The sequence below is a fragment of the Haplochromis burtoni genome, unplaced genomic scaffold, assembly GCF_018398535.1.
Source record: "Haplochromis burtoni strain Fernald_Lab_line unplaced genomic scaffold, NCSU_Asbu1 Contig_752, whole genome shotgun sequence".
NCBI classification, from domain to species: domain Eukaryota; kingdom Metazoa; phylum Chordata; class Actinopteri; order Cichliformes; family Cichlidae; genus Haplochromis; species Haplochromis burtoni.
Genome location: NW_024583113.1, coordinates 65,338 through 80,337, shown reverse-complemented (window position 1 = coordinate 80,337; position 15,000 = coordinate 65,338). Strand labels below are relative to the sequence as shown.

Here is a 15,000-nt window from a genome sequence, read left to right as displayed (position 1 = left end):
TCTCCGCCTCAGGTCATCGACACGTCCCGCCCCCACCAGAGACTCCACCTGAGCCCGGGTCCACTGGTTCTGCAGCACAGCATGGAAAACCATCACACCTCTGACCACACCTGCATAGGTAAAACCACACCCTCAACTCACAGCAGCTCTCTCTCACACACACACACACACACACACACACACACACACACACACACACACACACAGTGTTATCACTGAAGCTGATTCAGGGGCAGACGTCTCGTCCCCGTGGGGAGGACATGGATATCTGGGGATGACCTTCAAACTAAACTGCACGGCCGTCATAAACACCTGTGGAAGTCCGGGTGAATACGGTCACATCACCTGGCTCAGGTGAGCCGCCCAAGCGTCTTCAGCGTTCCAGCCCTTCTTCATAAACACACTTGTCCAAAGCCTCCGCCTGCTCGGCCTCACCTCACAGACTGAGCACGTGCGGTGCGCTTACAGACACACAGGAGTAAGGACGTCTCGTGGGCCTCGTTAAGCCCACCGCTGACACCAGGACGGAAACGTTCTCGCGCTGCACTGTCTGCTGTTTTTCACCTTGCTCTTTAATCAGAGCTCTTAGAACAGTCTGACCTCGGCAGCCTGAAAACTCTGGACTCGACTTTTTAAACTACCCGCCCCCCCAACAGGGACGTGAGCGCCCTGTATTCACACACAGCCAAGGTCTCAGTGGAGGGACGGCTGCATGGAAGCCACTGATAAAGAAGGGAAACAGGGAGGTTCAGGCTGTGCTGAAGGATAAAGGTGCTCACACCAAATATTCACTTTGAAGCGTGTTAGAAACGCATCTTTATTTGTAAAGAGCAGGAACTCCGTGAGACGGTTAAACGCTCTAACAAGCTGATGAAGGCCGTACGCCAAATCATTCCTGACCCTCCACTGTGACACGTGGATCACAGATTATGATTATTGTATCTGTGGCCTGCTGGAAATGTGCCGAGAGGACGACGACTGCAGGCCTAATCTCCCGACAGGCACAAACACAGGAAGCCGAACCTTCACAGAGGTTTCATTAAAAACATTAAATGAGATTATCACCTGAGGTCGCACTCTGTGGGTGATAAAATATCACACACATTTAGAAAAGGTGCCCGGTGCATGTTTGCTGTACTCCGTGGTGGGGTGCTCACTTCCTGTCTTCATTAGGACGCACTCTGAGTGACGGAGCCCCTGCAGGCTCACGGGCCTCACGGCTGATGTGCAGCCGATGCTCCGAGAGGCCGAAGGATGGACCTCATTCATGTTTCTCTGCACACAGGATAAAGATAGAGGCCAAACAGCGAGTGGGAATCTTTTCCCGGCTGCTGACATTTAAAGCGCAGTTCAAGGCAGCCGTGACCTTTACAGACCACACAGCTCTGAACACTGGGAGGGCGACACTGGGGAGCGAGGGGGGGGTTCAAACCCAGTCCAGTCTGAAACACTGTCACAGTGGACTTCCTCTGGTCTCCTGCCAAGCAGCGTAGCTCCGGGTTTCTTCTTGAACTTGCCCACAGCTTCAAACAGCAAGTATAAAACGGTGTGGCTGGGAGTAACCTTTGACCTTTCTGAAGCGAGACATTAGCAATAACGAGCGCAGGCAGGTCTCGCTCACAGTCAAACAGTTGTAGTTCTTGCACAAAGTTGCACCACGTCTTTGTTCTGCAACAGGATGAACCAGCGAGGTGCGGTGTTTTAGAGACGTCCTCGCTCTGCCTTCTTCTGGAGACGGGACTCTGCGACACCAGCCTGAGCCAGTGACCCATGGTGACCTATTCCCAGATCCAAATCCTCTGCCAGCATCCAAAACCTAAACTCGTCTGACTGTTCACCACAGGAGATGGAGTTCCTCAGGGATCGATCCCAGGTCCTCTGATTGTATATTTTGCTGCTGACGCATACAAAAGATTGACCCACAACAACGAGTCTAAGATTAGAGAAAGCTGAAACAAACAGCTTCATGTAAAGAACCTACACGGATGGTCGTGGTGTCAGAGCTGAAGCTACAGCGCAGCCTTCACAGACGTCATCACACACCCGGGTTTTTCTCTCTGTGCACATTACAACAATAATTTCCTGCTAGATGTCATAAATGGCTGGCTCTTCCAAAACTGTACAAAAAGGATGGACTTGGCCACCTGGGGTCACCTTCTGGTCCCACCATGCTGGTTTGGGGGCCACGTATGGATGAGGAGGTGGCACGAAGCTTATTTTTCATTTGCATTTAAAGTTAAAATGGTTGTAAAACATGTTGGCTTTAAAATGTGTTTGGATCTGAGCATCATCCAGCAGCTCACGGTGACCTGGTTCCTGAATAAAGACGAGTAAAGGATCAATATTCACCCATGGATGAACGTTTATTGACCGGAAAGGCCTTTCTGACTCAATCTGCTGAGTCACGCTGCCGGTTAATCTTCCGGTAACCCACAAAGGTAATCTCCATCACGCCCCGAGCAGCCGCGGTGCTCCTGCCAGCCGACCTGCAGCTCCGCACTGCGGCCACCACGCATACTCTGACCCGGAGACAGACGCGCCTCCCCTTTAAAAACTGATCATTTTACTTTATTGTTTCGGAAAACAATTCAAGTAGGAAATGCGTCTTACTAGATTTTGGGGGCTAGCTCATTCGGCTCACAGTTTCAACCTAAAGTCTTAAAATGACTGTTATAGTTCAGACCTGCTGCAACACCGGCTTCCCGTCTTCAGGCTGTATGAAGTTTATGTTTAATGGCAAACAGCGCTGCTTCATGGATCAGTTTGTATGCCGATTTCTCCACACAACTACAATGATCTATAAAACATAACTCATAAACATGTTTCTGTGACATGTCCCTGCCCAAAAGTGGTGATATTTTAATCGACGGATTTGTCAGCGAAGTCTGGTGCAGCGCTCCCTGCTTACACCCGGCTTGGCTTTCTGACTAACGGGCACAGACTCACCCTGTCCCAGGCTAACCAGTGCTGCACCGCCTTGTCAAGCTTCGGGTCGCCGGTCCTCTGACACCTGACGTTGGCGTTCAGGTCTCCGTCGAGTCCGTTGTCGTCCTCCATGCTGACAGCTAACGCTCAAAGAGCCACACGGCCATCTGTCTGCCCGCTGTTGGAGGCTATTGGCTCCCCGGCGGCTAGCGCCTCCGACTCGGACTTCTCACACACACCGCCTGCCTGTTATGGCTGGTGCGGCTGAGCTCTCTCCGGAGTCGTGTATAATTTCCCACACCGAGGCCAAACGTTAGCGACAATGACGCCAGATCACCGCTGGAGGCCGACAGAAGCATTTTCTTTCTTACTTAAGTTACACGGAAGTTCACAGAGACCGGCAGAAGCAGGGCTCCTCATTTCCGGCTAGTTAATAAAATGAAAGCTTCACATGAAGCGGCACAAAAGTCTATTTATCTATTTGTCTATTTATCCCCTTTGTATATTTTATTTATATTTGTCTCTGTATTTATATATGTGTGTGTGTGTGTGTGTGTGTGTGTATATATATATAACAATTCTGTAACTGTAACTTCGGTCGTTGCTGTGCTTTTTTTGGAAGTCGAATTTCCCAGAGGAACCCACCCGAGGGATTAATAAAGTTCTATCTTATCTTATCTTATCTGTCATGTTCAGATAAACAGTGTAGCCACATTTATCCATAATGAAATTCTTTGGCTTGTGCTCCTCAGCTTTACATGAGCATACAGAGTGTGCAGTTATATTAAGAAGAAAATAACAGGAATTAACAGGATTAATAATAATAACAATGCAAAGGAGAAAAGGAGAGAAAAAAGTATTAAATATTAGAGAATTTAAGACAAGTTGGTATTTACAGGTTGTGCAATGAGCATTTAAGTGGCATTTGTTGAAGTGACAGTGTGCAGAGTCCTGTGATGGTAGTGAGTGTGGAATGTCAGCAGTCTGATGGCTTTTGGGTGAAAACTGTCTCTGTCTGCTAGTGCGGGTCTGAATGCTCCTGAACTGCCTGCTGGACGGCAGGAGTGTGAAAGGTCTGACTGGGGTGGCTGGGATCAGAGAGGACCCGCTGCGTCTTCCTCATGCAGCGCTGCCTATAAAGATCCTGCATGGCTGGCAGTTCAGTCCTGGTGATGTGCTGTGCAACAGAGTTCCTTTCCAATTTTACCAAATGAGGCACCATACTTTAGAAATTTCAAGTTAAGAGAAGAATGGGGAAACCTGAACAGTACAAAAGTCAATTTGTTAAATGAAATGAAAACTGTATGTGAACGCAAAGTGTTTTGCAAAATGGACGTTTGCTTTTTTTTAATTTCCCATTACACATGTCATTTTCCTGAGGTGGATGTTCATATTAAACATGACAAAAGTTTCTAATAATTTCATTCAACTTAATTCATATAGCACCAAACAGTCACCTCAGAGTCCTTTATAACGTACAGTAAAGACCCTACAATAATACAGACAAACAATCATATGACCCCTATGAGCAGCACTTTGGCAACAGTGGGAAGGAAAAACTCCCTTTTAACAGGAAGAAACCTCCGGCAGAACCAGGCTCAGGGAGGGGCGGGGCCATCTGCTGTGATTGGTTGGGGTGAGAGAAGGAAGACAGGATAAAGACATGCTGTGGAAGAGAGACAGAGGTTAATAACAGATATGATTCAGTGCAGAGAGGTCTGTTAACACATAGTGAGTGAGAAAGGTGACTGGAAAGGAAAAACTCAATGCATCGGGTGATATGGTACTACAGGGTCATTAAGATAAGATGGGGCCTGACTATTTAAGACCTTGTATGTGAGGAGCAGGATTTTGAATTCAATTCTGGATTTAATGATGAGCAGTGAAGCTCTGGCTGCTCTAAACTTTTGTCAGATTTTGTACTTTCACAGACGTAGAAGAGCAGCCAGAGATTAAACCTCGGTGAGGAACAGCCAATCAGAAGAAACGTTTCTTAAAGGGGGATGAGCTAAAACAGCTTGTTTCAGACAGAAGCTGGACCGACGTCCACTGTCAGATTAAGGATTATTCTGAACTGTGAAGCGTGCAAAGCTGACCTCTCCCGTTATAAATACTCACCTCGGCCATCAGTGAGACTCCGTGAGCAGTAACGGCTGCCTGACACCTTACTGGAGACCAGAGGCGGAGCCAGACATTTGAAACACCCGGGGCTTAGCCCTAAAGGGTGGTATGCATGTGGGATTTTTTCTTTTTTTGGGGGGGGGGTTAGAAATGACTGAAAGATTAATAGGCTGTGTTTTGAGTTTTGTTAAAAAAGAATGACTTCATATAGGGAAAAAAATATATCACATGTGCAGGACACCTTAAACTAGTTTTTTAATTAAGCAGCGAGGCAGAACAAAGTCAGGGCTGTATCAAGACACGAGGACTAAACCCCAATCCAACCAGACCCAGAACTGATCCTGAATTAAAACAGGACTACAACAGTCCAAAATCAGGACTACTGAGGACTTAACCAAGACAGAACCAGAATCAGAACTAGATGATAGCAGCACTAAAAATCATCATAGACCTGCACTACACTTATTGTTTAATTCTACCAAAGTACAATATTTAGATTGAGAAAAGTTTATAGAATTATTTAGCCTCGTTGTGCAAACAAGCTGCAGAACTTAATAAATATAGAATTTGAAAAATAGCAAACCTAAAAAGAAACACGAGGTATGAGATACATGAGGACCTGTGATACGCTGATACTTTTGGTAAACGACCATTTGACTAACATGTGTGTCTCACCTGCTCTTGTTCATCTCTGTTCCTCTCTCTCTCTCTGTGCTGACAATCATCAAACATACAGTTGAAACCAGATATTTACAAACTCTTCAGATAAAAACACTTTTTTAATTGTAACATCAAATCAGACTAAATGTTTATTTTTTTAGATAAATATAAAAACATATTTGTTAACTTTAAGAGTAAAGAGAGAAACTGTCTGTGTTTCTTGTAAATGGCACCAAATTGTATTCAAACTGAGCCACACTTATGGAGCTCCACAGTTCTGTTCCTGCTGTTTTGTTGACATCTCCTGATGTTCCCATGTCACAGAAACAGGCTCTGTGTTTTGCCTTACATGCATCCACAGCTGTGCCACCAGTTTACTCACATGGACTCTACGAACCAATCAGAAGCTTCTTCAGCTCAGGATGGAGTCGTCTGGAGTTTTCTTATTAATTAACAACACCCTTCAACTGGTGCGGGAGTATGAAAGGGAATCAAGGAAACTAGTGGATTATAGGAACCATCTCCGTTTCAACCCAAGATGTAGACAAAGCAGAGTTGTTCCTAAGAGCCTGCGCCTTGGATCCACTGTCAGGGGATACAGAGCAGACTTGATTCTACAGAGAGCACAAAATCACCTTTTAAGTGAAAGGATAAGACAGGTCCATTTCACCATAGATGCCCTCCAGATCAAGATCAGCCAGACCCTGCAGGAACTGGAAATCCTTCTACCCTCTCCAATCTTAGAAGAGGTTTACAAGTTTGTGGACAAGGCTCAGCGGGCCCAACACTCTAAGACCTGGATGACATACAAAGCATAATATATAAAATAACATCTACCTGAGTTTTTTCTTTGAAAGAAGCCTCTAATGTCCATTCTTATGTTTCAGTACATAACTGAAACCGATTTAGTCGGGGAGGGTAAGAACTGAAAATATGAAATAAACACACGTAAGCTAAGACTCTCTAAAAAAAATAGCATTTGTTCGGCTTCTCATTTCGCCATTTGTTGATTCACTTGAAGAGCGAGTAACGTAATATTGGTCAAGTGATCAGTTTGATATCAATCTTTCGTGATGCACCGTCATATTTACATTATTTGTACGGTACGAATGCTTTGCTTTGGTACCTGGTCAAACTTAAGCTGGCTCCATTTCTCCAACAGCGCACTCACAGGCAGCAGCTGCCCCGCCCCCTCGCTCAGTCGCTTAGTGCCTGAGCTCGGATCATACCAATATCAGGGGGGATTCACGCACAGTCGTAAATTCCCACAGTGTGCACTATGTGCTTCGAATATTGCTTGCACTTTTTGTTTTATACAGTTGTCAGCCGGGCATCTAACTATGAAAAAATTACACTCCAAAAGACCCCGGGCTTAAGCCCAGTAAGCCACCCCCCCGCTCCGCCCCTGCTGGAGACCACACTTTAACACATCACAGACACTCTGACACCTTTTTTGTGTATTCAAGTGTGAATATGCAAATGAGCTGTGAAGCCATTAAATAAACACAGATGAATGTGAACAGACCTCCTTCATCCAGCATTATAAAAACAGCTGTTAGATCAAAGAAGTCAAAGCGAGCTTTGATCCAGAGCAGCACACCTGGTCCAGCTCAAAGCTTTGTTTCAGCGGGGAGGGGCTCTGCCAGTCACTGGAAGGAAAATTTAATAAATGAAAACTTTTCTGTCCTTTCACTCAGTTTTTTATTGCAGTGTAAAGTGAGGGCACTGTCACCCTGTGAGCCTAATATTGAAAATATCAACACCAAGACCAGAAAAGAGCTCTGAGAAGCTCCGCCCACACGCTCTCCGTCAGTTACAGGTCAGGCACTGATGATGATGATGATACCAAAACTGCTCAGCACGTGCATATCAGAAAGTGTGTGCTCAGTTATCCTTCAGGTTAGTGAGTGCTGAGGTTCCTGCTGATGTCACAGGCGTCGGTGACTCGCCGCCGTCCTGCGCTGCCTCAGTCAACTGACAGTTGAACTGCTGCGTGAAGGCGTGCAGCAGGTGAGGGACGACCTCCTCCACGCTAGCGTGTCTCCGCAGCTCGGCGCTCAGCGACGTCACGCCTTTCCCTTCAATCCCACACGGAACGATGTGGTCGAACCACGACAGGTCGGTGCAGCAGTTCAGCGCCAGACCGTGAGACGTGATGTAGCGGCCACAGTGTATTCCTGAAAACACGACAGCCGTCATTCAGGCAATTCTTACACAGGACGTGCTGGAGAGCAAGCAGCTGCGTTAGAGTCCTGCTGAATGTGGTAGCGATTAAATGAAACACGCACACACTGACATAAACATGTTACCAACCTCACACCTGACCAACAGATATGAAGAGCATGTTTCACCTCTTTACCTCCGTGGGCCAGCGCACTGTCATACCACACCTGAGTCCAGCCAGTAAAACTGTTCCGTCTATGCGAGCGGCCTTTAGGTCACATGACCTCACCCTCACGCTCGCTGACAGCCTTTAACAGGTGAACAGCACCTGCAGAGATTGGTGGTCGGCCACCTGCTGCGACCCCTAACGGCCAGCAGATGGCGCTTTGTAAATAAAATTGAATTGAACTGAAAATTTTTAAACTGAGGATTTTTCACGGTGGTGGTTTCATTCTTGTCTCGATCTTTTTCCCGTCACGTGTAAGGTCCGCTCTCCTAATGACACAATAACTTAACCATAAACCACACTTGTGGCTAAGAGAAAGGACTCAGTGTGTCTGGACATTTGTGTGCCAATGGAAAGAAGGCAGTGTGACTTTGTCCATCGTCACCTAAAGACAAGGAAGTAAGAAAACAGGACAGAATCAGTGCTTTTGAATAGTGGTGCCGGAAATGGATTTCATCAGACTGAAGGACCTGCGACTCGCTTATTTCAGACACGTCACGTCTCTTCTGTTCTTCACATCAGCGTGCGAAGAACAGAAGGAAGACCGGCAGCGTTGGTTTGACACCATTATGACAACAACAGGAAGAGGCCAAGGATCAATCTTCCTACAGAATGTTTATCCACCCTTCTGTAACTGGGGCTTAAAATGAGTTTTTACTGGACTTTATGGTTTCAGCTCTATGACAGTCCTGGTTCTGGCCCAGCTGAGATCAAACTGGACCCTGATCCAAAGCGTCAGTGCTGTGTGACTGTAGGTCTATACCTCGCAGTATAAATAAAGCATCCTGAGGTGACTGCTGCTGATCCCAATAAACCTGGTGAACTCCACCTGTAGCCTGGATTAATCAGCTGCTCGTGTCTGATTATTGGTAATTATTGGTTTTAAAAAGCAGCCACACAGTCAGTGAACACATGGTTGGTGATTCAGGCTCAGAGCGACGCAGTCGTACCGATGGCGCAGATCTTATTGTCTCCGACCCAAACTCCCGTGTGAGGGGACGTCGTAGCTCGGATGGCGAACCTGCTGCAGAGTGCGATGACGGTCTGCTCCAGCTGATCGACGTACCACCGCACGCTCTGAGAGAACAGAAAACATTAAAATAAGTTCGGCTCTGATAAAAACACACCAATCTCACTCCCACGTCAGCTCAGACCTTCTTGAAGCTGCACAGGTTCAAGACTGGGTAGCAGACCAGTTGTCCCGGCCCGTGGAAGGTGATGAGTCCTCCCCGGTTTGCCCGGGCCACATCGGCCCCCAGCAGGCGCAGTTGGTCCAGCAGGGGCTCGGGGTAGGGTTTGTGGCGGATCCCGGTGGTGTAGACCGGCGGGTGCTCACACAGCAGCAGAGCGTGAGCAGGGCCGGACCGGTGCCGGTTCACATAGACCTGCTGCAGTCGCAGAGCCTCCTGATAGGAGACCAGGCCCAGGCGGACCACCTCCACCAGCGGCTGGCCGCCCCGCATCTGGGACTGACACCAGACCAATCCAGACTGTTAGTTGCACAAATGTTTAGTTTTGTTACTTGTAACCTGTTTAAAATGTATCCAGCCTTAAAGGCTGCATGACTAGGGGCGTGGCCACTTTGATTGACAGGTGGATGGTGACACAGGTGTCTGCTGTGACTTATACAGTGGATGGGTTCCGTCAGGAGCAAAGATCCTCCATCTGGTTATCTGAAACCAGCAGCACATTAGCTTTAGTGTCACAGCACATGTACATGCATGCTCATGTTCCCAGGACCTGAACCGAGAGTTCACAAGCTGCCCTAGAATATCGCAGTTTTTAGATTCCCTTAGTTCAGCAGAGATCCTGGGACATTTCTCCGAACATAATCCAAACGACACAAACCTCAGCTACTCACAGACAAATCGGCTGCTTCAATTCACACATTATAAACTCACAAAGCAGAAAACTAAAAATAAAATCGAGGTGGAGCTTCTGCTCGCGGGCACTGTGCGCTCTGACCTCAGTGACACGGTCAAAGCAAACCGCAGTACATCTCTGAATGGGAAGCAAATCCCTCCGCCGTGTCTCTACGTGATTATTTCGTTAGTTTATTAATTTATCAAAATACTTTATCAAAACCATCACCTGTCTAACTTCTGTACGCTCCTCTACCACGACCCGCTCTTCTTCTACAGCTGTGAGACTGATGACGTCTTCCGGTTGTACAGCGCCGTCTTGCCATTAACCGGAACCTAAAGTTTTTCATAATAAAACTGAATTATTATCGACTTATTTTTTAATCTCGCAGTTTTGTCAAATTAATAAATATCATTTCTTGAGTTGAAAAATTAGATTCATATTAAGGCAACAAAATTTAAATTGCCAAAGATCTGCTCTCTTTCATGAGAAAATAAATTCACAACAGGTAAATTACAATATGTTGGCCGTCTTGTTTTTAATTTTATTACTTCTCATCCCTCCGTCTTTATTTTGCCAATGTTTACTTTCTAAGTAGCGATTTCTTTGTCTTGCAATTTATGTTTATTGAAAATAATGCTGTTAAACCACACACTAAAAATCACAAACTCAGCCCCAACAGAAAGAGACATATTTAGCAGCTTTGATTTTCAAAGCACATTTTGCTACATATTTTACATGTTTGTTTTTTTTACAGACTACCATCAAGTTATTTTTTTTTATTTTCTAAATTTGGAAATGCACAATAAAATGCAACGACTTAGTTTTATTTTGAAGTCGACACCTGACGTCAGAGGAGGCTCGCGCCGCTGTGATTCAGCGGCTCCGGTTGGCGGGCTGCACGCGCGTCCACTCCTCTGCGCTCGCGCTGTTTCGGCGGCGGCAGGGCGGGGTTTGTTTTGAGAGCGGACCGGAGAGAGAAGACTCACCAGGGAAGATGGCGACCGCAGGGTCTGCCGAACGGCCTGGGAGACCGGCCAGCGCCACGGCCGCCGGCACGTCCCGGGCCGGGCTCGCAGCTCGGTGCCGGTCCGGGTCCAGCCCACCCGAGTACGAATCCAAGAAGTGCATGGCGTGCGCGGAGACCGGAGGCAGCCCGGCCGGCAGACACCTGGCCTGTCCGCTCTGCCTAGCCTGCAGACACTCCGGCAGCGAGGAGCGGCTCCGCGGGAGGAGCGACCACGAGAGTAGCAGCAGTAGGCCGGGCGGGAGGGACTGCGACAGCCGGAGAGGTCGGTGAGCTTCTCGGGGAATCGCCCGTGCAGATATCGCTGTATCACACCGCTGCAGGGTGTTTGTTTAACGGCAGAAAACAGCGGGAATTTAAATGAAATCAACTTTAATAAAGTTTAACGTGAGCAGCGCGCGGTTTTAAGAATGTTAAAGGTTAGTTTTACGTGAAAAACATTTATGAAGTGTGGTAGCTGCAGGCGTAAAAATCCCCGCTTTTCTTTATGGAGTTTTGTATGGAGCTACAGGCTCAATCACAGGTCAACGTGTGGACACAAATCAATGAGAAAACCATGGAAACAGCCCTCAGAGGACACGTGACTGCTCACAGTGACCTCACCTGATCACAGGTATAGGCAGCAGGGTCACATGTCATGTGGCACTGCTCAGGTCTGCAGATGGGGAATGTGTCCAGACATGTACAGCTGGAGGAGGAGTTGAGTTACTGCAGTACTAGTAGTACTGGAGGTATTACTGCGTGGACTCTGTTAGCAGTGACTGGCTGGAAAAGCCCAAGGGGGTTATTACTAGTACTTAGAGCAGGACACAGCAGGAGAACCAAAAATACTGTAAGTACTCTTTGACTTGCACTGACCACTGTGAACAGCAGTTCTTACATAAGAAAGCTCGGGTGAGACTCAGTGGCTTCATGTGTGTTGGATGGAGTCAGAAGGTGCTGATGGTGATCATGTTTTATGTTTTATTCATTGACCCAATACTGACACCTTTAGCATTTTTCCTTGTATCTGAGCAGCTTTGTGTGATCCACAGTTCACAATAATCCCTGTTTGTCTGATGCTGGGCTTCTGTCGTGTCTCTCTGACATCACAGATAGCCAAGAGTAGAGCAAACTGTGCCCGAGCTGTGAGCTCACAGGTTTACTGCACGTGCACCGAGCTCGTTATTACAAAGTTTTAAGACAGGAAGTGAACAGTAGAATTTTAGTAGTCAAAGTCACCTGTTTAAATTGTATTAAGCCTTTAAATTATTAGGGGCGTGGCTTTTTTGACTGTTTTCTCTTTGGCTGTGTTCCTTTAGAGTTCTTCGTCTCTCCGGTGCTCATCCCGAAGTCTGCCGACGCTCCTTCAGGCCCGAGCGGGAAACACAAGGTGAGTCAGAGAGCTGCAGGTAAACCTGTGATCACCTGTGAGTGGTTAAGCTCGTCACAGCCGACCGAGCCTGCTGAGTGTTTTATTGCTGAGGAAGAAAAGCAGAGCTCTGCAGGTTGCTGATATCAAACTTGAGAACTTTGGCTTTAATTTGAGTTTACATTAAGTTTACATTAAGTTTTCTCTCTAAGCAGTCACCTCTCTCTCAAAGTTTCCACTGTGAGTCTCGATATACCCTCGCAGATGCTGCGTCGTCTCGCGGAGACAGGAGAATCTTTGTGTTTTAGCCTCGAAATAAACTTTAACCCCTCTGTGTTTCAGCTGCTGCTGTGTGACGACAGAGAGGAGGTGAAGAGGAGGAGCTCTCTGAACTGTAAAGACGAGTCAGTCCGTCGTGATGAAGATCCGGTGAGTGATGACAGGCTGAATGTTTTCATCCTGCAGCAGCTATCTTAACTAGCTGTTGTCCCTCCTCAGGGCGTCCTGTCTGACTCCGAGAACGAGGAGCCGATCAGCAGGAGGATCCGAAACATCTCAGCCTTCATCAGGAAAACCAAAAACTCATCCGCTGGGTGAGCACAACCACCCTGTCCTATTCCTTTTACAGACAGTGAACGTACCACAGACTACAGGGGTGTGACCTCTGACCTCTGTGTTTATTCTTTAGGAGTTGTCAGAGGAGCAGGAGCTGCACTGATCCTGTGGAGGATGGAGGAGGAAAGATGAAACTTGTCACCCAGCCGGCAGCCGTGATGGACCGGGTACGTGAGACAGTCATGTCATGTGATCAAGACTCCCGTCTGTGGGAACTTCAGAAGAAATAGTGTTTTATCAGGCTGTGTTAGAGAGTGTAATCAGATTACTGTATGCTTCAGGAGCCATCCAGGTTCAGTCTGCGGGGAGAAGGATCGTTAAGCCCCTCTGCCATTAGAACCTGCTCGGCACGATTAGCCCCAGTTTTCAGGGTTACCTTTAGGTCATAGTACCTGGTCGGGTTCCAAGCGGTCCGAGCAGGTAATAAAATGTGACTTCATCAGACTACATGATTGGCTGGTCAGTAGCGTCACTGGATGAGTCGTGAGAGCTTCTCGTTCAGTAAAATCAAAACCGCCATTTTTGAAACGCTACATCAAAGGAGATGGCTACAAAAACAACGCTGCGTTCCCCGAGTGTGACGAAAAGCCACAGAGTGAGCTGCAGGCATATCTTTGCTTCGACGTGCACCTTTGTCTTAGTGTTCGTGTCACATGCCAATAGACTCGGTGCACCGTGTGCTACTTCCGGTGGGGAAACTCCTGTAGGGCGCCTCGTTTCCAGTGTGATATTCACGTCTTGTTTACGGTCGGGTTTTCCAAAACAAGTCAACCAAATGGATGAATCAAGCGGCGATTTACATTTCTCAAGATGTCGTGGGAATTTACTGAATATATCTGTAGATGATGTTCGTCGACGTGTCGATATTTTCCCCCACGCCTCAAAGCAAAAGAGAGAAAGGATTCAAATGTTTTATTTTGAGTGTTTGTATACAGCGGCCCCTCGTTTATCGCCGGTGTTCTAAAAATAACCAGCAACAGGTGAAATCCGTGAAGTGCCCAGCTTTATTTTTTACAATTATTTGAGATGTTTTAAGCCCCTCACTACACTTTATACACTTTTCTCAGACAGGCAGGAACATTTTCACACTTTTCTCTCTTGTTTAAACTCTCAAAGTTCAAACCTTCATAGAAAAATAAGTCCAGTATTATAGGATGAAACCAAAGATCAAACCGTGTTTTCGGGTCCAGAACATGAGAATAGAGCAGCTGAGAGAGAATCCAACATCAATCAATCATTAATGAATCAATGAATCAGCGATCGATGTAGCGATTCTGTACTGTACAGGAGAGACGGCACGGAGGAGATCAACAATGGTCTGCAGCCGAACGCAATGTGCTGTAAAAAAAAAAATGCAAAATTGCACACAAAAAATCTGCAGGTGAACCGCGTTATAGCGAGTTAGGGAGTTATAGCGAGGGACCGCTGTAATTTTGAAGGCAAGTCACAACATACCCCTGAATACTAACCTATAGAAACCCTTACCAGCAATCATTCATTTATTTTTTTGTGGCTTTTTTTCATAGTTTGTTGACATGCTGTGTAGGTGTGTACTGGTATGAACATAACGGGGAAACATCTGGCTTTGACTGTTGTTCACCTGCAGTTTGAGTGCTGAACATTTGCCTGTTTAAATCATAAGAACTGTCTGTATACAGAGATGTGCTTCTGCTGCAGTGATGCAGTTCTGCTTGTGTTGAGTGACGTAAACAACCAATCGATCTGCACGCTTCAAACGTCAAAACTGATCATCTGATTTTTTTTTTTTATGACACAGCAGTGGTGAGTGTTCCCACCTCTGCTCTTTGTAACTTAACGCCATCTTTCCGTTTTCGTGTTTTGGACATGATTTTGGAGTCCACCTTCGCAGTAGCGATTGACCGCAAAATAAAGCTACCGGAAACGTACAACCCCACTAGGGCTGCCACGATTAGTCGACTATCAACATCGTCGTCGACTGATTTAATAGTCGACGCGTCGTTTGAAGCTTTGTAAGATCCCAAAAGACGCAGGAATAAGTAGCAGGATTTAAGAGTGTAATAACGGACT

The 15,000-nt window shown here is 46.7% G+C and overlaps 3 protein-coding genes across 3 annotated transcripts in view; 1 reads left to right on the top strand and 2 right to left on the bottom strand.

Moving 5' to 3' along the window:
* Positions 1-3,322, bottom strand: part of pgm2l1 (phosphoglucomutase 2-like 1) — an 11,518-nt gene extending 8,196 nt beyond the window's left edge. Inside the window, exons 1-2 of the mRNA XM_042215547.1 lie at positions 2,947-3,322; positions 1-69 (exon numbers count right to left, since the gene is read on the bottom strand). The exon at positions 1-69 is cut by the window's left edge and continues 99 nt beyond it. Coding sequence (XP_042071481.1) covers positions 1-69; positions 2,947-3,057 — 180 coding nt within the window. The 5' untranslated portion in view covers positions 3,058-3,322. The remainder of the gene's footprint in view (positions 70-2,946) is intronic.
* Positions 3,323-7,011: 3,689 nt separating this feature from the next.
* Positions 7,012-10,293, bottom strand: lipt2 (lipoyl(octanoyl) transferase 2). Its single transcript, XM_014330256.2, has 4 exons — positions 10,187-10,293; positions 9,250-9,768; positions 9,046-9,172; positions 7,012-7,883 (listed from the first exon to the last, which is right to left on the bottom strand). The coding sequence occupies exons 2-4, from the start codon at positions 9,556-9,558 to the stop codon at positions 7,591-7,593; spliced, it is 729 nt and encodes a 242-aa protein (XP_014185742.1). The 5' UTR covers positions 9,559-9,768; positions 10,187-10,293; the 3' UTR covers positions 7,012-7,590.
* A 555-nt stretch (positions 10,294-10,848) lies between these two features.
* Positions 10,849-15,000, top strand: part of rnf169 (ring finger protein 169) — an 11,071-nt gene continuing 6,919 nt past the window's right edge. Inside the window, exons 1-5 of the mRNA XM_005950173.3 lie at positions 10,849-11,250; positions 12,287-12,357; positions 12,679-12,765; positions 12,835-12,929; positions 13,025-13,118. Coding sequence (XP_005950235.1) covers positions 10,956-11,250; positions 12,287-12,357; positions 12,679-12,765; positions 12,835-12,929; positions 13,025-13,118 — 642 coding nt within the window. The 5' untranslated portion in view covers positions 10,849-10,955. The remainder of the gene's footprint in view (positions 11,251-12,286; positions 12,358-12,678; positions 12,766-12,834; positions 12,930-13,024; positions 13,119-15,000) is intronic.

Coding starts and splice junctions, on each gene's coding strand:
- lipt2 (XM_014330256.2), bottom strand. CDS start 9,558: ATGCGGGGCGGCCAGCCGCTGGTGGAGGTGGTCCGCCTGGGCCTGGTC. Junction 9,173..9,249: donor ACCTGTGCAGCTTCAAGAAG/GTCTGAGCTGAC, acceptor CTGTTCTCTCAG/AGCGTGCGGTGGTACGTCGA. Junction 7,884..9,045: donor CAATAAGATCTGCGCCATCG/GTACGACTGCGT, acceptor TCGTGTTTTCAG/GAATACACTGTGGCCGCTAC.